Source organism: Gouania willdenowi, chromosome 16 (genome assembly GCF_900634775.1).
Source record: "Gouania willdenowi chromosome 16, fGouWil2.1, whole genome shotgun sequence".
Lineage (NCBI taxonomy): Eukaryota > Metazoa > Chordata > Actinopteri > Blenniiformes > Gobiesocidae > Gouania > Gouania willdenowi.
This window is the reverse complement of record NC_041059.1, coordinates 3,898,996-3,920,087: the sequence shown is the minus strand read 5'-3', so window position 1 is coordinate 3,920,087 and position 21,092 is coordinate 3,898,996. Positions and strand designations below refer to the sequence as shown.

Here is a 21,092-nt window from a genome sequence, read left to right as displayed (position 1 = left end):
CTGACAGGGAAGATACCAGAACATTATAGGGTCTGTATGAGTGCTACTAATCGCATCAAATAAATAAGAATGCCTCTGAGCTGTGAGAGAGCTCAACGGCCATTTAATGTAAACCACGACGAGGCTACTGGGAAAAATAATACGTACAACTATTCCTTTTGTTGTCTGGAATCAGGAAGTTTACATTCAAACCATATGGAAAAAATAATAATAAAAATACTGACACATTTCAAATTTAATCTGATTTCACAAAAAGTTAATTTTAAAAACAAATCATAAAACCAAAGTAAGAATATTTAAATAAAACATAAATATGTTAAGGTTTAGTTTATTTAGACAAACTGTTCCTCAGGAAATCCACTTGATCCCCTGACTAGTTTCCACTGACAACTGCCAGTCTTCGCCAGGACCACTTTGATGTTTCCTTTGATGTTTAATTAACTTCTGCGTATATATTTCATTACGATAATTTTTGTTTTTCTTTTCTTTTTGAAGACAAAAAAACATTAACATATTATTCCAAAACTGCCAGTCTCAGTCAGAGGCATCTGCTGATCGCTTTGATGTTTCCTTTGATGTTTCCTTAACTTGTGCTTAATAATTCCAGCAATATTATTTTTTTGTCTTCTTTTTGAATAATATGTTATGGTGTTGTATCTTCAAAAAGAAGACAAAAAGAATCTTGCTGAAATTATTATGCAAAAGTCAAGGAAACATCAAAGCGATCCTGACAAAGACTGGCAGTTGTCAGTCGAAACATGTCAGGAGATCAAAGTGGATTTCCTGAGGAGCAGTTTGTCTGAATAATTTAAACCTTAACATAATATTAAAAAAAAAAGACAAAAACAATCTTGCTGGAATTAAAATATTTACAGGTTCAAAAAAGGAGTTGGAAGAAGTCTGACTTTTTTAATTCTACCCCTCTTATAACCAGTATAAATATTATCTATAAGCTACCTATATATTCATACACATGTACTTATACATACATATTTGTATACACACATACAGTACATATATATATGTATATATATATATATATATATATATATACATCTATGACACAAACATACATCTATATATTGTACATAAACAACGCAGTAATATTATAAACTACCAATTTACAACTTATAATATAAGCTACCTATATATATATGTAAATAATGATAATTATATTAAGAAAGGTGGAGACCTCACCTATATTGTACATAAAACCAAATGTATATACATTACTATACCCATACCAAAGATACCATATGTTTTCATTTATATTATTACATATTTTTGGCTGCGTTTGGCTTTGTTTTTGTTTAAAATCTGTTTTGTGTATGTATTTTTAAAAATTTGCTCATGTTTTTCTATTGTCTTTTATTTCTTCTGTTAAACTATTCCATAATGTAACACCTGCGGTTGATACACACGTTTTACAATGTAGTTCTAACCCTAACACAGTTTTTTATGGATCGTGATTCTCAATGTCATAAACTACAACTTTCTAATTTTACTGTAACTATTCAAATCATAATGTATTTTTTAATAATATAAGACAGCCTAATGGTTTCTGATATGAGTCAGCCATGGAAAATGTTCTTTAACTTCACGCAACGTCTATTAAAGTAACAGACACTGCATAAACAGCCGAAGTGTGATGGAATAATACGGGGCTTTCATTGAAACAATTAGTTATTACTGCTTACATCAGTCGGTTCAATACATCATTAAAACAACAATAAAGACTTAATGAATCACTCTGAGTGACAAATAGAGGCTTTAATTCATGGCGGCGTGAGAGATGGAGGCTGTTCATGAGACTGTGCTTTGTCAAACAAATGCTGCTGCAGTGAGGAATGAGTTCATGACATTGTTTGGAATATTTAGCACTGACTATAGCTGCATAAATCACATTTGTTTTTAACTGTACCTGTACATCATCCAAAAGTTGTTGTTGTTCACTACTCAGTCCTTCCAGGATTTTGCGGCACATATCTGTGATCGTTGCTTCGGGTCGGGTATCGGTGCCTGCTTGGTATCTTTTAAACAGTTCTGGTTAGGGATGTAACGATTCACTCCCGATACGATTCGATTCACAATACTGGGTTCACGATACGATTCTCTGACGATTTATTTTACAAAATGAGACTGTAGACAAATGACTGAAAAATATTCTTTTATTTTTTTTGGAAAAAAAACTCTTCCTTTTATTTTTCATTGTCAAAAGAATCCCTTGATAAACTATTAAAAACAATGCAATTTAACTAAAAATAAATCTTGAATGAAATAAATAAAGGAATAATACAAATGAAGAAGAAGCCTATTAATTTAAATTCTGGTTCTATAGTAAACAATGCAAAACTGCATAATAGTTCTTTTTCTTTTTAAAAGTGGTATACCATGGTAATGTGTGGTATACCATGGTAATGTGTGATATGGTGTCAAAACATGCAAGTGAAGGTTTTAGTACATGTCATATACTGTAGATATTTCCATTTCAGTTTGAGCTAAAGCCCACACAACCATGTGATTACGTAGCGCATGAGATCATGAGCAAATTTTGACATATTTGTACATTTTTTTTTTTACAATTGCTAGACATCCAGTTATCCATTTTCCAGAGAACAATAGCATATAAATGTGTGATAATGTCCAAAATATCCTAAAACAATGTGAAGTATTTGTGTCTTTTTTTTCCATTTCAGAACGTGATTTCTTCGTTTTCTGCCCATTTTCCACGATCACAGAAAACCAGAGTCCCAATTAATTTATCTAACGTTTCAAGGTTATTATTAAAAATGTGAGGTAGAATAGTTGGACTTTTCCAGTGTGTTAATGGTTACGTATTTATTGTTGCATTGTCTCCGTGTTCTTTTCAATCTGTGATGGACTTGTTTGAGTGTGGATGAGGACGTAACTAATTCAACAGTGTAGACAATGAATTTAATACAACCCTTTATTTCTGGCAGTAGGAACTCATATAACAGTGTGAATAACATCAACTATAAGAAAACTGTAGGAGAAAGTTTTCCTAAAGTACTGTATATCCATCACGTTCCCTGCTGACATTCATAGATTCCAGCCTCCACGTCTGTCTCTTGGCTTGAATAATAATTATCAATTATTAAACATGTCTTGGGGGCCCTGAGAGTTTAATATACTAACATTGAGCTACTTTATCAAGGTTAAAAACACGATTGCAAACCATTGTACTACTGAAATAAAACAATAAACCTGTTTTTATGGATACATGGGGGCATTTAAATCTATGGAAAACACTTATTTTTCCATTTAAAATTGTGTATTATCTATTTAATATATTGATTTTATCAGGATAGACATCTTATATTGATGGAGCTTTGTATATTAGCATTATGAACAGAGATTTAGGGACTCAAAATATAGATTTACCACATGAATTAATGGATAAATAGGTGAATAGATAAACAAAGACAAATAAATACATACATACATACTGTACATACAGTACATACATACATAAATAAAAAAGTGTATACAACTAAAGTATAGCATTTGTAAACATATTACATCGATTTGATTATGGCAAAAAAAATGTGAAAACAGCGTGGGAAAACTGCAATCCTCCAAATATTACGTTGTTTTATTTAGTTTGTGTTAGGGATGTAACGATTAATCGTAAGGCAGTTCATAATCGATTCATAGGTGTCACGGTTCACATCGATAATCTGAAAATTGAATCGCGGTACTTTCTTGAAACCGCTATATATTTATTCTTCTCTTGTCCAGAAGTGTAGGTGGCGGGCGGAATCAGCTACTACTTTCTTTCTGGCCGCCTTCTACTCTTAAACATGTTTATAAATGATTCCTTACCCCTTTAGCACCAAAAGAATATCTGTAATATTACGTGGATATCTGTAAAAGTCAGGTTTTTCTCTCTGTCTGCCAGCATAGCATCTCTTCTTCACTGCAAGAATATCTGCATGCCAACCGACCACTGGGTTACCGGCACCCTCTGCTGGTCCAAACAAATATCTGATGTAAATACATTGCAATGACTGTTTTTTTAAAAGTCCAGTTGTTAAGGCACAAAATACATTTTCAGTTGCACTTTTAAAAAGAAAAAGAACTATTATGCAGTTTTGCATTGTTTACTATAGAACCAGAATTTAAATTAATAGGCTTCTTCTTTTATTCGTATTATTCCTTTATTTATTTCATTCAAGATTTATTTTTAGTTAAATTGCATTGTTTTGAATAGTTTATCGAGGGATTCTTTTGACAATGAAAAATAAAAGGAAAATAATACAGTAAATAATACAATATTTTTCAGTCATCATTTGTCGACATTCCCATTTTGTAAAATAAGTCGTGAGAAAATCATACCGTGAACCCAGTATCGTGAATCAAATCGTATCGGGAGTTGAGTGAATCATTACATCACTAGTTTGTGTATTTAGATATTTGAGCTGATTTATCTACAACTGAATTATTTGGTCATTTGGACAATAATTTGTGTTTTTTTTCTCTTTTTAACTTTCTCCTGCGGACCAAATTTTATGGTCTAAAGCAGGGTTGGGCAACTGTTATCACAGCGGGGCCACAAATGTGTGATTGTCTGATCTGAGGGCCACATTATTAACATTCATGCCATTATTAAGAATAACAACCAATCTAAGCATTAACACAGGGAAGAGCAAAAGGTTTTTTGTCATTGTTTTTAGCCATTTTGTGTATTTATCTGTTATTTTGGGAATTTCTGCTGGTGTTTTGTGTATTTTACGAGTCATTATATGTGTTTTTGTCAATTTTTGTGTGTTATGTGTGCATTTTTTTTATTGTCACTTTGTGCCCTTTTATATTTTTTCAGTAGTTTTGGGTATTTTTTCTGTCATTTTGTGTAACTGTTACCCTTGTGTGTTTTTTTGGTGTTATTTTGTATATGTGTTTTTGTTTTATGAGTTTATGTGGTTGTTTTGTGAGTCTGATGTCTTTTTTTGTGTATTTTCAGAATCTTTTTTTGTGTTTTTGTTGTTGTTTCTTCTATTTTTATTGACATTCTTTGCATTTTGCTCTTGTTTTGTGTGTTTTTGGAGTTATTTTGTGTATGATGTTGGGCTTCACATTACTTTCAATTTTTTTAATTACAATTTTTGGTGGATTTGTCTTTGGGGCCGCATGTGGCCCCCAGGCCTTGAGTTTGACACATTGTAGAGATTGTGGTGTTTGCTGGGAGTCATGAAGAAAAACTGTGAACAGGTCATTGATTTATTTGCTGGTGGGCGAGAATGGAGCACATTATTTTTGATGCAACAACAAAAGGTGCAGAGAGAGACCTGAGCCATGCACTGGTGACATTTACCAGGTTTCACACCAGTCCGTCATATGCACACATTGTCAAACTCACCTATAGTGTCTGTGTGGGAACCAACAAATGTAGGCCGGGAACATTTCCTGTCTTGCTAAAATTGACTAATGTAGTTAGTTAATAGTCATTTAGTTCTGTTTTCTCTCATTTTAGACTCTAACACACTGTTTAGAGTCACATCTATTCTTATTACTGTATATATTCAGTGCGGTATTACCATTACTGGATACATTAAATTAATTATTCTGTCCTGGTTTGTTACAGAATGTCCCAAAATAAACATTACGAGAGGAAAAGTTGTAACTGTGAAATCGTAATCATAAACCGTTTGCATCTCACATTATCAAAACATAGAAAACAGAAACGTGTGGTAATAAAAGCAATGATTTGTTTAAAGTTCAAAATTGATTCATCAATTTCTCTTGCCATATTTTTGCTACTTTTATTGCATTTTTGCTACATTACTCCCATTTCTGACACTTTTCCATCATATTTTAATGCATTTTATGCACATTTTATTTCACTTTCAAGACATATTCAGCACGTATAACCCCTTTCTACCACTTTTCCACCTGATGTCACATATGTTGACCCATTATTGTCACTTTTAACCTCTTTGCACCAGATTTCATGCTTACTTTTTGCCAATTTAACCACATTCACCATTTGTCATGCCCACTGTTTGTTTTTTTACCGCTTTTTCTGTCTGTTTTTGTTCACTCTAGTATCTGTGGTTTTTTAAATCCAAATTCACCACCTTTTCCTCTATTTTTGGTCACTTTTATCCCATTTTATTTCTAATTAAAACACAAATTTACATCTTTAAGATGACTGTAAACTATAGCGTAAATACTAAACATTCCTGGATAACAGTGGATATTATTCAGATGAATAAATAAATGTGGTTATCACAGATTTATAGAACAATAGAGCATCATTTTGTTGATTTTATGGATGGACCCCAAAAATTTCTCCCCAAGACAAAACTGTTGAATGAAAATGGTCACACATGTAAAATATACCCTCACCTATATGTTTATGGAGAATATCACACATTTACACATATTTCCCCATTAAACGGGTGGTTAAAGTGTAGAAAGACATAAACAGATAGACTTTTCATATATAATGTACAATCTCAATGAATTGTCTACAATTTTGCATGATTTAAACAAACCATTTTGACTTCTAAGGCATCCAAAAATACAATTTGTTTAACAATATTTACCTTTTATTTTTTTCCTTTTTAATTCGTAATGTATATACTGTACCAAAAAAGTGTGGTTAATGAATTACCATTTATATATATATATATATATATATATATATATATATATATATATATATATATATATATATATATATATATATATATATATATGCAGATTTATTTTAAAAACCCATTTTAAAATATAGTAGTTGTATATATATAGCACCACAAAAACCAAAATCAACATATATATATATATATATATATATATATATATATATATATATGTTGATTTTGGTATACTATACTATGTTGATATATATATACTGTATATATATTGACTTATTTGATTTGATTTTTCCTCTTTATATTGGTTTTTGTGGTGCTTTTCTCGATAGATAGATAGATAGATAGATAGATAGATAGATAGATAGATAGATAGATAGATAGATAGATGGATAGAAGGATAGATTGATTTTTTTTTATTTCAAACTCAATTTTGAAAAATACATGAAATCAAGGAAAAAAAATATATTCAAATATCAATTTGAAAAAAAGTGTGAAAAAGTATAAACTTGTTAAGCCCCACCCCCTTTTCAACCTATAATTCATTACAATGTAACTGCATAATGATGGATCTAATACAGTATATATTATGCATTGATATATAATCACTATAAATACATCAACTTCATTACAATAAACGTAATTCCAATTTCTACTAAAGATTAATAGATCAGATAAAAATACAATCTTAATGAACATTCAAATATCTACTATGAGTTACTAAATATACTAATAAAATGAGTAAATCTAATAAATGACTACGGACAGCACAAGGACGCGTGTTGGAGCTGTTGTGATTTGGGATGTTTCGTTTGTAAGTAATTGCGTTAGGAAGGCTGAAACATTTGAAAATATAGGAAGAAAATCAAATTGTAGAAAGATTTAAAGTTTAGTTAATATTTGGAGTCTTGAGTAGTTTTAGTAAAACAAGAACATAAAAAAAAACAAAAAACAGTTTGAGATGGTTTATGGGAGACAAATTACTTGAGAGAAAAACCAAAATAAACTTTGTAAACTCTTGCGTTACACTGTGGGAAGAAACTAAATCTAATCCTGTAATAAAATCCTTCGAATAAGACGCGGTGCACGGTGCAGATAAAACCCACGGGCTCCGTCCTCCGAGGTGACTTTGCTGTAACTAATGAGCCAAGATGTTGGCAGCCAGCATTAATTAACAACCACTCTTAATTTCCCTCACATGATGATCATCATTGATTAAACAGAACACATTGTTGGCCTCATTTTTCGCTATATGAGCTATAAAATGTCAGAATTGGCTGAGTTCACCACTGGGCCTGGTGTTGTATAACAGTATAACACCAACTCCCTGGTGTTGTGTTGTTATCCGTAATTACCAAGAAACATATTCTTCCTCCAAAAATTGGCTGCTTTTCTCCGTCTATGCGCTTGTGTGTGTGTGTGTGTGTGTGTGTGTGTGTGTTGGTCATTGTTTGCTGCTGCCATTGTTAAGCTGAGGGCTGTTGTACATCTATGGAGACAGGAAGTAATTCACCAGGATATTGAGAGTCCCACCAGCGAGGAGAGAGCACACATGCACAAAGAAGCAATAGTCGGGGAGAAAAGATGCAGTTGGCGAGCGCACGAATCATGGAGCGTAATGAGTTGGGTTTATCGTCTGCTTTGGTCTGTTCAGCAGCAGCAAAAATCATTTGTTTCAGCGAGCTTAGTAAATACAAGAATACGAGGACAAAGGAAACGTATTATGCATGCTGTAAGTATCGGGAAAATAAACAGTTTGTTGTTTATTGAAAAAAGTTAGAATAGATAATAGATAAAAATAAAATAACAGTTTTTATGGAAAATGTTTTGGGGTTTTTCTTGCTATTGCAGAGTTAAAATGATCCTGTCAAACCAGGGCATGTAGATTAAATGGGGAAATGTAATGTAATTATCACCGTGTCTTTTTCATATTTACATTAATGATCTTTCAGACCAGATGAGAAACTGTAAAACAGGTTGTATGGTTGGCAATTAACTTATTAATCATTTTATGTACTTTATGCAGACAATTTGGCAATTGCTTCACCTAGCAGTAGGACTGTGCAATTAATCGAAATTTGATTACGATTTCAATTATCACACTCAACGATTACAAAAGTAACATAATCGAGAAAAAACTTAATTACTTTATTTTTATTTTATTTTTTTAAATTATACACATTTTTACTTTGCGAAATAAAACAAACGTTGACGATTTAGGATATCTACAAAGAATGTGGGACACATGAGTAAAAACTAGGGATGCACCGAATATTTTTGGCGGCCGAATATTGCAAAAAAACCAACATTCAGCCTTGGGTTTAGTGAGTTATAATCAAGGCCAAATAGTAGCGTGCGACGCAGTCAAACAACGTGCAGTGATATTGAGTCAGAAAAGAGTGTGCATGTTGCTGCAGAACCAGCAGCAGTAGCTCCTCCTTTCTACACACAAACACAACCAGACTCTCTCCTTTCTGCTCTCCGTCGTCCGTCACCGCGTAAAAGTTGGAAACAACAGAGTTTGTTGTTAGCGCTGTGAGCCACGAACCCGTTAACATCCCCATAGTTTCCTCCTTACACTACACCGGGTGTCGCTGCATAGGCTGGTGTAGCATTAGCACGGTGTGCTAACAGCTGATGTGTGTAAACAATGGGTCCATGGCTCCAAGCAGTGACTCCCAACACGATCAGCAGCAGAAAAAGTAGAGCTCTTTGTATTTACATATATGATAATAAAGTATAATATATATTCTATATTAAACAGCAGTGTTTGTTTTAGCTGTTAGATAGTTGGAGAGGGAGGAGCTTACATTCTAGGAGGCGTGTTAGGTGACGTCACCTGCTAACGTGGGCAAAATACAACTCGCTCGTTTAAAGCTGACTTTTTATAAAATGTTAATAAGGCTAAAGGATGTTTATCACTGTAGCTAAACCATTAGAAAGTGATTTTTTCATCATACCTCCCCATTAATGCACTTTAGCTTTTTTTTTGGAATGCGTGTTTTGTTTTATTTGAAAGGCTAATATAAATTAAAAACTTTGTTGTGCTTTTTTGAAAAGCAAAGGCTGCTGGAATATTTCAAAAATGTCCTAATATTGAAAAAAACGTCTAAAAATGGATTCTAGGCTATTTATGCACTATTTAAAAAAAAAATAGTGAAAAACTTAACAACCGCATTCGATATTTGGTAGCCGGTGTTCGGCCAAGCGTTTATATTTTATTCGGCTTCGGCCTCAAATTTTCATTTTGGTGCATCTCTAGTAAAAACGATTATTAATACTAACTTTGAGTTATTCGGGACATTTTAGGACACATCACGTGCAATAAGTGTTTGTGTTTTGTGCAAAAGTGAACTTTCTTGATTTCAACGTTTGAAGGATTTGATTTAGTTTAAAGAATATATTTCACTTTGTTTTGGACAAAAAAAATTGAAAAAAATTTTGCCTAACAAATAATCATTTGAATAATCGTGACTTCAATTATGACTAGAATAATCGTGATTATTGTTTTTTCTATAACTGAGCAGCTTCACCGAGCAGTGCTGGGTTGTTTATTTGTATTATAATGCTAAGAAGATTTCTGTTCTGATTTGCAGAGTAAAAGGGGATCACTTTTCCACTGTTTTACGTGTCAGGACAAGTGCTTCCTGTTTGCACTAAAACTAAATATCTGGGACTCATCATCACTGATGAAATGACAGATGATGAACATATGAATAGACAGCGTCATATTTTATATATGCAGGCAAATTTGTTGACCAGAATGTTTTCCTGGTGTTCTGAGAGGGTGAATGTGGGTCTCTTCAGGGCTTACTGTACCCCTTTTTATACTGCGTCCTTATGGATTACATTTAGGAAAGCCAGCATCCACAAAAAACTCCGGTTTGCGTATAATGATCGTCTGCGTATATTGCTTAATAAACCAAGATGGAAAAGTGCAAGTCAACTCTTTTGTAAAGTACAAGTCATCACTTTTCATGCTCTTTTGAGACGATTGATGTTGAAGTTTATATGTCGACTGAACTGTTCCTGTAATGCCATTATAATGATGTTGATTAACCCTGTCCTCAGTGCTGTAAGATACCAGTCTGCTTAGTGGAAACACTGCAAGATCTTTTTTTTTTTTTTTTTTTTTAAATATTGTTGAATGTTAATCTTTTTGATGGACCTGAGTCTAAATTAAAAAGGTTGATTGATTAAAACATATGGAATGTATTAAAGAATAATCAAAACCTTTCAAAAACAACCGAATGTTTTAATTATATTCAAACTCGTACCATTTCAGTGCATGAACATAGAATAAATTCAGGAAAATCTTCTTGCAATTGCAAAAGAAAAATGAATAATACTAAAAGTACAAAAAAATAACTGCTCCCTGTAAATGAGCCTTTTCACACTCTTGGAAATCTCGCTCTCGTTCAGTTCTCGCGCATGAGGTCAAAGCTCAAGAGGGTTAAACTCGTCATGGCTGACAGATTATTTTTCCCGTTGGAGCGTTGATTCCTTCAAAGATTTTTTGTGGAAACGTAGTTTTGGTCTCCAAGGTAGGAATACTGAGTTCACTGCTAGAGCTAATGCCGCTAAAGCTAATGCTGCTAATGCTGCATACGAGCTAAAAATTCAGGTTTTTCCTGATTTTCAGTGACCAATCAGCTGATCGGTGCGGTTTCATTTATCGACTAGTGTCCATCTTGTGCACTTCCTTCAAATTTGTGAATTGAATTAAAACTTAATGGTTTAATAAATAAATAATCATGGACCTGGTTAGTGAATGGTGGACCTCGTAAATGTACCATTTCACACTCGGAAATCTTGCTCGTTCCATCAATAATAATGATATATTTTATTTAAAAAGCACTTTTCAAAAACTCAAAGACATTTTACAGTTGTTAAAACAACGACACAAGTAAAAAAAAAAAAAAAAAACTAACAACAATAAAGGTGAAGCTTGGTAGAGGAGTGTGGAAGCAGAGGAGGTCACTTTGATACAGACCCCCGAGTCCGAACACGTTCCTAGTTAGAGTCCAAATCCCGCCCGCTCGTGACCCAGGTCGTCGGTCTTTTTGTGCACCGGGGGTCACCTGTGTGGAAGCGAGAGGACGGCCTTTGCTTCCATACTGCTGCTCAGCTGCTCCCATCGGTTTTAAAAAGTGCTCGGACGGGGCTGAAAGTAAGGCTGAACGATTAAATGCATCTGCGATATTATCGCTATATCACAAAACATGATTTTCTAATCACAAAGGTTGCAATTTTTTTTTTGTCCTGTCTTGTACTGTCCTGTTAAGTTCAGAGTGTTTAAGAAGTGCATGTTGAAGAGGTAAAGCCACACATTTGTTTGCTATATTGTTGTAATCTGTGCTTTAAAATTTATATTTTATATTTATGTAAAGTTTAAATATTTCTAAAATTGTTTATTATAAAACAGATTGATTTATTGCTTGTGTTCATCAAAAAATACATGACAAGAGGCACTTGAAAAAAGAATCGCATATTAAGTCGCAATCGCAATATTGAGGAAAACATAAATTGCAATTAGATTATTTTCCAAAATTGTTCAGCTCGAGCTGAAAGTGGCATCAGCGGAAAAACCTGGTCCGCCCTCGAGTCCCAATATGTGTAATATGAAAAATAAAAACACTATTTTTCTATGTGTTTGTTTGTATGTATGGTTTTTATGGATCCCGAGTCTGAAATAAAGCTATTTATCGACTATTAAAACGCTAAAGATGTTTAGACTAAAATTACAAACGCTGTTAAGTTGGAAATATCAGAAAATCGACTGAGCTTGTTGACGATTTTATCCCTCTCACATTTAAGCTTCAACACATGAAATTCTACATTAAACGGTGCACAGGCATCATAATAATGTTTTCTCTGAGCAGTAAAACACATTATGAATAATTATGCTTTAAAAAAAAAACAAAAATAAGAGCATTTACAACTGTACATCCTGAATACTAATGAGCTGTTAGAAACATTACTCCATGCCTTCAATAAATAGTAATGATGGTCTTTTTTTAATTAGGTTGTTGGTTGTTGAATTTGACATAATTAAAAAAAAAAAAAAAAAAAAAAGTCATCCATCGTCTCTCTGAGCAGAGGCGGAGCTACAGAGGTGGAAATGTCCAAGGTTACACAGTGAAAAATGTGTTTCCAAATATAACATGAGTTTGTTACAGATGGTTCAACAGTTCAAGCAGGATAACATTTAAAAAAAACTACAACCTTCAATAGAGTGCAGGGAAAACACAGATAAATGATGTTCTACTGATGCAATACTATTAATATATGAAGCACTTTTCCCGCTGCGTTCTGTAATGTACCGTGCAGGCGTGCACTGTAAATGTCATGTCATGTGTTTCTCAGACACGAGCAACTAGTAGCACTACTTTACATCGCTGCCTGTAAATCTACTACAACAGACAAATAAATAATGTACATTATGAGGGTCTACAGCCGACTATATAGTGATGAGAACATATGTAGGTTCTTTCCGAGAACCGGTTCCCAGTAATCCAATTCCTAGGAATCGTTTGTTTGCTCGTATTTCAATTCCGTTTATCGGTTCCTCCTACGTCACAAATACGTAACGATAAACTCCTCCAGGTCCTGTATATTGTGTTTATGCTAGCACCAAGTGAAGCTCCTCCCACCATATCGTTGTTTGTTGTCCACCGCGGAATATTCTGCACGCACACAGAACGTCTCTATAGAAGAACAAAAGGTGGATGTTTGCTTGTAAATGCTGCACACGTGAAGAAGGCTTTCATGCTTTTATGCTGAAACATTGATTTCTTCTTTTTTTTTTTTTTTTTGCAAAAGCATGAAAAGCAAAAACGTGAAACCTGTGATTCTGACTCACCTCAGCATGTCTTTGTCCTTCATTTTTATTATTTAACCTCACAAAAACACAGATTCAATTCACATGCAGAATAAATGATGAGCCAGAGATGGGCATTTTTTTATTGTTTATTGTCAACATGACAGCATTGGGAATAATGATTAATCTGAGCATTAACACAGATTTTGTGCATTTTCTGCTTTTTAAATTCATTTTGTGTATTTTTTCTGCTATTTTAAGCTTTTTAAATTTATTTTGTCTATTTTTTTTTGCTATTTTATGCTTTTGAAATTCATTTTGTGAAATTTTTCTGCTATTTTAAGTTTTTTAAATTCATTTTGTGTATTTTTCTGCTATTTTTGGCTTTAATTAAATTCATTTTGTGTATTTATTCTGCTATTATATGCTTTTTAAAATCATTTTGTGTATTTTTCTGCTATTTTCTGCTTTTTGAATTCATTTTGTGTGTTTCTGCTCTTCCCAAAAGTGTTGTGAGTCATTTTGTGTGTTTGTTTGTTATTTCTGTGTATTTTGCTGTTGCCATTTTGTGTTTTTGTCTGCTTTTGTTGCCATTTTCTATATTTTCTGTTATTTGTGTGTATTTGTGTTGTTACCGTTTTGTGTATTGTATTGTAATTTTGTATGCATTTAAAATCATTTTGTAAATTCATGCTGCCATTTTTTTGTATTTGTTCCCTCTATGTGTGTTTTTGTTCTACTTTTGGACTTTTGGGAGCCATTTGGCCTCCAGGCCACCAAATGCCCTGCAGCTATGTTTTATAGCCCTAAACACGTTGCCTTATTGACTCTTTTTCTTGATATTTCAATGATTTATAGAGATAAACAGCATTTCTATCCCTCCTTCGTTGCTTCTTCCGTTTTTGGTTTTTTTTGCGAACGTTTCCCTAAATTCTGCTGATTTGCTTTTATCTGCTCATTCACTATGTGCTGCTTTTTGAAAGCATTTGATCCACAAAGCCCTCAAAAGACAAATTATGGTAACGGCTGCAATTAGCGGCTGATTTATATATTGCAGTGGGACCTTAGAGACTAATTAAAGGCTTTTGTGTTTTTTGTCTGTCGGAGACATGCTCATTTAAAGGTTTTCTGACGGAAATTGACGAGGATTCTGTAAATTCATGAGGCTGTTTTTTTGTGCACGCCCACTGCAACGCTCTCTGTTTTTAACTCATCAGTGTGGATTCATCATATCATACTGTAATCTCTGCAGGATCAGAGGAAATTCTGCACCATGCTACAGTATATACAGATGTGTGTGTGTGTGTGTGTGTGTGTGTGTGTGTGTGTGTGTGTGTGTGTGTGTGTGTGTGTGTGTGTGTGTGTGTGTGTGTGTTGGCTTACTTTTTGCAGTCATTTTGGATATTTTTCTCTCATTTTGTGCATTTTTTGTTCTCTTTGTTTATTTGTCTTTCATTGGAGGAAACTTGTTTTCACTTTGCATGTTTTTGGAGTAAATTTGTATATAATCCTTTCATTTTGCCAACTTCTGTTGTCACTTTGTGAGTTTTTGGAGTCATTTTGTATAGTAATCTCTAATTTTTTGTATTTTTTTCCTCTCTTTTTAGTAATTTTGTAAATTTCTGTTTTAATTTTGTTTGTTTTGAGTAATTTTGTACATTATTCTCTCATTTTGTGTATTTTTTTCACTTTGGGTGTTTTTGTTGTTTTGTTGTCACTGCATGTTTTTGGAGTAATTTTGTGTATTTTCCTATGTATTACTGTGCATTTTTATTCTCTTTATGTTTAATTTTCTCTCATTTTGCAAACTTATGTTTTCACTTTGTGTGTTTTTAAAGTCAATGTGTTTATTTTCTCCCATTTTGTGCATTTTTTGTTGTCACTGCGTGTTTTTCTTGTCATTTTAGAATTTTCCTCAAATTGTGTATATTTTTCTCTAATTTTGTGCATTGCTTGTCACTAATTTTTTTTTTGCAGTAAATTTGTTTTTTTTTTTATCTTTATGTAACTTTTTCTCTCATTTTGCGAACTTCTGTTTTCATTTTGCATATTTTTGGAGTCATATTGTATATTATTCTCATTTTCGTTGACATGTTGTGTGCTGATTTACAGTATATATTTCATACTAATTAAAGGCTGATGTTCAAAGGTTTTCTGACGGAAATTGACGAGGATCCTGTAAATGTAATTGGCTGGTTTTGTGCACGCCCACTGCAACGCTCTCTCTTTTTTTTAGCGCGGATTCATCATATCATACTGTAATCTCTGCAGGATCAGAGGAAATTCTGCATCGTGCTAAATACAGATGCTTTATACGAGGTGTGTGTGTGTGTGTGTGTGTGTGTGTGTGTGTGTGTGTGTGTGTGTGTGTGTGTGTGTGTGTGTGTGTGTGTGTGTGTGTGTGTGTGTGTGTCTCAGGAACCAATCCTTGCTATCGTACTCAATGTTTTCTGAAAAGGGCAAAGCAAATTATCTGCTGCATTTTCCTCTCTAAGAGCCGAGTCCCTTGTTTATTAAATTTGTTAGAGTGCTCCTGAGCAATGCACATTTTATCCTCTTAACAGTCAAATTACTATATACTCCAGCAATCACTTAATGTACTCTAATGAGATTTGCCCACCAAATGGACGGATTCATTTATTTTAATGTGACGCATTCCACCAGGGCAGGTTTATGCATCACGGCCCCCTCGTGATGCTGGGGGGGGGGGGCTTTGAGGCATAAATAGTGAGATGAGCTCGGCTCCCTGAGTAGTTCCTGATGCCCACAGCAGCAGAGAAGTAGCATCATTCTGTTTGTGTGATCCCAGTCCTGGGGGAGGGGGAGGGGGAGGAGCTGATACACACGGTCACATCAACTTTTTACATCTACAGTATGTGCTGCTTTTTGGAAAAATACACATTGTATTTGTGACAAAACAAAAAGAACGCAGAAATAGAATAAAATAAGGCTTGACTTCAGGACTGGGCAAATTTCATCATAGCAGGGGCCACAAAAATGTGATTGTTTAATCTGAGGGTCACATTATCAACATTTATGTTAGCATTTAGAATAATGACCAATATGAACTGGTTTGTTTGTTTGTTTGTTTGTCATTTTCTGTATTATTCTCTCATTTTGTGTAATACTGTATTCTCTCCTTTTGTGTAATATTATCTCATTTTGTGCATGTTTGTCGTCACTTTGTATTTTATTCTCTCATTTTGGGATTTTTTGTCGTCATTTTGCATCTTTTTGGAGTCATCATGTTGTATATTATTATTTTATTTTGTGCTTTTTTGTTGTCACAATGGATGTTTTGAGTCATTTTGTATATTTTTCTCTCGTTTTGTATGTTTGCATTTTTTGTGTCATTTTGTACATTCTTCTTGCAATTTGTGTCATTTTTGTTGTCATTTTGCATGTTTTTGGAGTCATTTTTTACATCATTCCCTCATTTAGTGTATTTTGTTGTCACTTTGTGTGTTTTTAGAGCCTTTCTGTGTGTTTTTGTTGTTCTTATCGTGACTCATCTTTGGCAGTCTAACAATTAATGAATAAATAGATAAATGCCTACACACAAAAATGGGCCTTCAACGTTACATCTTGTGACGTTTTATATCACGATATCCTGTTGCACGTTATATATTAACCCTTTAGTATATTTAATAAACTTTGGTCCAATTCTTCTTATTAATCTCTGTTTACAAAGTTTTTGTTGATATTTTATACATGTCGTGTGCATGAGTGTTATTTTTTTATTTTCTGGTGAAACGTAACCCTATTTAATAGCAGAGATGGTTATGAAAGCTCACACGCAGGCAATGAAATTCAAATTTATGCAAAGATATTTGTAACTTTTGACTTTATTTTGGTGGCTGAGTGATTTTGCTTTGTTTGTAAATGAGTGGGGGTGGGGGTGGAGACGTTGGCCTCCCCGTCGTAAGATGAATTTCCTGCAGACGTGATTTGAGAAGTCGTTTAAACCTCTGCAGCAGCGACACAAAGGGACTTTTTAATGTGACAGCACATCTGATGTTTGTTAGTTTAACAATTATGCATAAAGTGGGAAACAGTGAAACTATTTTTGTTTGGCAGCGCTAGTGGATTAGCATCAGTAAATCTCACTTCATGCGAAGATGTGATGATGAAGGGTTTTTTTTTTTTGTTTTGTTTTTTACTTTAACAGGGTTACAGGCATATGCCGAGTTTGCAAATATACATTCAATACAGTTGTTAATATGATGGGCATAATATTTCAAGTGTCATAAAACACAGTGACTGTACAAAACATGTATGAATTAATTTGTTAGTTCTACCTAAGGTGTGTAGTATAAGTTTACAGTGAAATGGTCCCAAACTTTTGAGAGTTTAGGTTGGTTCTTCTTTTGTTGCGCAATTCTTCTTCTCAATATAAATGGTTTCTTTCTTTCTCTCCTTGAGATGACTTTGTTGTAAATTACGCTATACAAATTAAGTTTGAATTGAAGCGACACTGCACCCAGCAGTTCATGTATGGTATTTTTATATTTTTCTCTCATTTTGCGTATTTTTTTTTCTCTTTATGTTTTTTTTTCTCTCATTTTGCAAACATCTGTTTTCACTTTGTGTGTTTTTGTAGTAATTTTATGTTTGTTTCTCTCATCAGTGACTGTACAAAATGTAAATTAATTCATTTGTTGTTCTTTTAAAAATACTGGTACACGTTTTCAGTGAAATGGTCAAACTTTTGGGACTTTAGGTTGGTTTTTCTGTTGCGCATTTCTTCTTCACAATGTAAAACGTTTTTGGAGTCAATTTGAATGTTATTCTCTTATTTTGTGTATTTTTGTTGTCATTTTGTGTATTTTCGTTGTCATTTTGTGTATTTTCGTTGTCATTTTGGGTGTCAACATTATCATTTACGTTACTATTATCATTTTTGCATTATTATATGCTAGGTCAGTGCCTGTAGGGAGTATGTGTTGCTACAGAAAAGTGGGAGGTTCTATAACTTTTTCATGGATGGTTTAATGAGGTTGGCTTTTAGCAAGAACACTTCAGGGAGTCGAACCCCATCTATTCCCATTCCAGTTTGTTGTCCTCGTGAATCCAGATCTCCTCAGACTGGAACAGACTGTCTAGCTCTACAGTGATGATATCATTAGTTAGAAATAATCTATTAACTGTATCACTGGAGTTCAAACAAATCCGACGTCGCACACCCTTGAAACAAGCAGCGGCCATGTTGAAAGTTTCAGCTCTGTCTGTCCCTGAACCGCAGATATTTGAAGCACACACGCACACGTTTTGCTTTATAAATAGATATTACACACATTGTGGTTGGCGTGGTCCATATATTTAATTCTATTTTTTTCTTTTGCAAGAATCTGTAACTCCTCCTCTTACGGTTTGAGGTTTACCTTGTCCCTCATTGGTCTCTCAGTGCACGTGAGTCGTTATATAATGAGACACATTATGGGCCGAGCTTCGTTTGATGGCTCAGGTTTTATTGTTTTGTCTTCTGCAGGTCAACATAAACGCACTGAAAATACTGGAAAACATTCTTTTTTTTTTGTTTTTTCCATCATCACCACATGCAGAATGTTGGCCACGTCTGATGGTCTGACATCAACACCATCTGAGGCACAATTCTGCTTTGATCTTCATATGGACAACATTTGAGAAGTAGGCTCAGGCTGAAAGAAATATAGAAGAAGAAAAAACCATCCTTTGAATTTTATGCTTGAAAAGAAGCCCAACTTGAGTTATCTTCTCCACCGATGTTGCATTCAGGGGGAAATAAAAGGACGTCTTAATCGAGAGCCTGAGATACGCTGCTACCCTGATGGAGGACACACACACACACACAGAAATACACACACACGGAGCTTAGATCCATTATGGCATAAAACTTCAAAGCTAATGTTAGTTTTTGTAACACCGCTACATATTTGCTGATTATATTCACTAGCGTTGGTCACATGGACTGCTGCAAAAATGAACCCAAAAGAGTATCTTATTCATCAGACAACGGATTATGTTTTACATAATAATTACATTAAAGGTCAAAATTAATTCCAATTGAGCATATTTCAAACTAGAAATAACAAAAGTTTATGTTCTTACCTCATAAGGCTTTAAGAAAAAAATAGATTTTGAGGTATTTGACCGCGTGATCATCGAATCAATCCAAAAAAACTTACAAATTGATTTTTTTAATGATGTTTTTAATAAGAAATATGTAATTGTGCTAACATAGCACATAAATGCTCGGTCACTTGGTGTCAGTGATTTTTAATATTATCCTCTCATTTTGTGCATTTTTGTTGTTACTTTGCATGATTTTGGAGTAATTTCCTTCTCATTTTGTGTATTTTTATTGTAACTTTGTGTGTTTTTGTAGTCATTTAAACGAGACATGCAGATATTCTGCTATTCTTAATTGAAAAAAACTAATATTGGATTTGAATGGAAAAATAGGTTTATAATACATACTAGCTGACCAATATCAACATTTATTATATTTTATGAGACAACTTTTTTCTCCTTTCTCTCCAGAATGAACGTCACTGGTTGGACTCGAGCTACTTTCCTCATGTTTGCTTTTCTTGTGTTTTTGTTGTTTCTCTTAGGGGGGATCTTCGAACAAACAGAAGGACCGATTCCACTCGTTAGCGCTGAGGAGCTGGCTTTTAAATTTGCCGTCAATAATATTAACAGAAACAGGACTTTGTTGCCAAATACGACATTAACATATGACATACAGAGGATTAATATCTATGACAGCTTTGAAGCATCAAGAAAAGGTGGGTGGCATACATATTTAAAAAAAGTGATATGCAAGTGTTTAGAGACAATAAAATAATATGTATAAACTGTTTATATCACATTTGTCAAACTCGAGGCCCGGGGGCCAAATCTGGCCCTTTGGACCAACCGCAGGAGGAAGTACAAATGACAGAGAAAATATGAATCATTGTGTAAATAAAACTCAACAATATTTGCAGGTGCTCACAAAAACTCAAAATTCTCACAAAATCCTTAAATTTTCTTCAAAATATTACATAAAATTTTTCGTAATTCAATAGAAGTTGGTCACGAATCTTGCAAAATTAATTATTGGGACTGATATTTGTCACTTACTGTTTGGAAATTGCTGCTTTCTTATATATTTAATATTGTATGTATACGTAGGAGTGCAAATTATACCTAAATAAGTTACCAGAACTCAAAAATATTGAGGCAATTGATTGCTTAAATTTTTTTTAAATTGATTAACTTAAAAGTCAACATTTTCCAGAACTTAAAAGGTTGGACGACTGGCTAATTGTACCATCGAGTTTATAGTATATGGACCAACAACATAGAATTCAAAGACCTGTTCTCTATTTCTCTCTCTGCTAGCATGTGACCAGCTGTCTCTTGGCGTGGTTGCGATATTTGGGCCCTCCCATAGCTCGTCATCCAACGCCGTGCAGTCTATCTGCAACGCGCTGGAAGTGCCACACATTCAAGTGCGATGGAAACATCATCCCATGGACAACAGGGACACGTTCTACGCCAACCTGTACCCAGATTACTCCTCTTTAAGCTACGCTATCCTGGACCTGGTGCAGTTCCTCAAATGGAAAACAGCGACTGTCGTATACGATGATAGCACAGGTACGAACCATTCAACATCTGAGAAGTACAAGATC

The 21,092-nt window shown here is 33.9% G+C and overlaps 1 protein-coding gene across 3 annotated transcripts in view; it reads left to right on the top strand.

Annotated features, from left to right (window-relative positions):
* The window catches only part of grik3 (glutamate ionotropic receptor kainate type subunit 3), a 163,936-nt gene that overhangs the window by 75,182 nt on the left and 67,662 nt on the right, over nucleotides 1-21,092 (top strand). For 2 of the 3 annotated variants that reach the window (XM_028470423.1, XM_028470425.1), the window contains exons 2-3: nucleotides 20,028-20,201; nucleotides 20,800-21,057. In XM_028470423.1, coding sequence (XP_028326224.1) covers nucleotides 20,028-20,201; nucleotides 20,800-21,057 — 432 coding nt within the window. Of the gene's footprint in view, nucleotides 1-20,027; nucleotides 20,202-20,799; nucleotides 21,058-21,092 lie in introns of those variants that run through there. The other variant, XM_028470424.1, reaches the window with a different exon arrangement.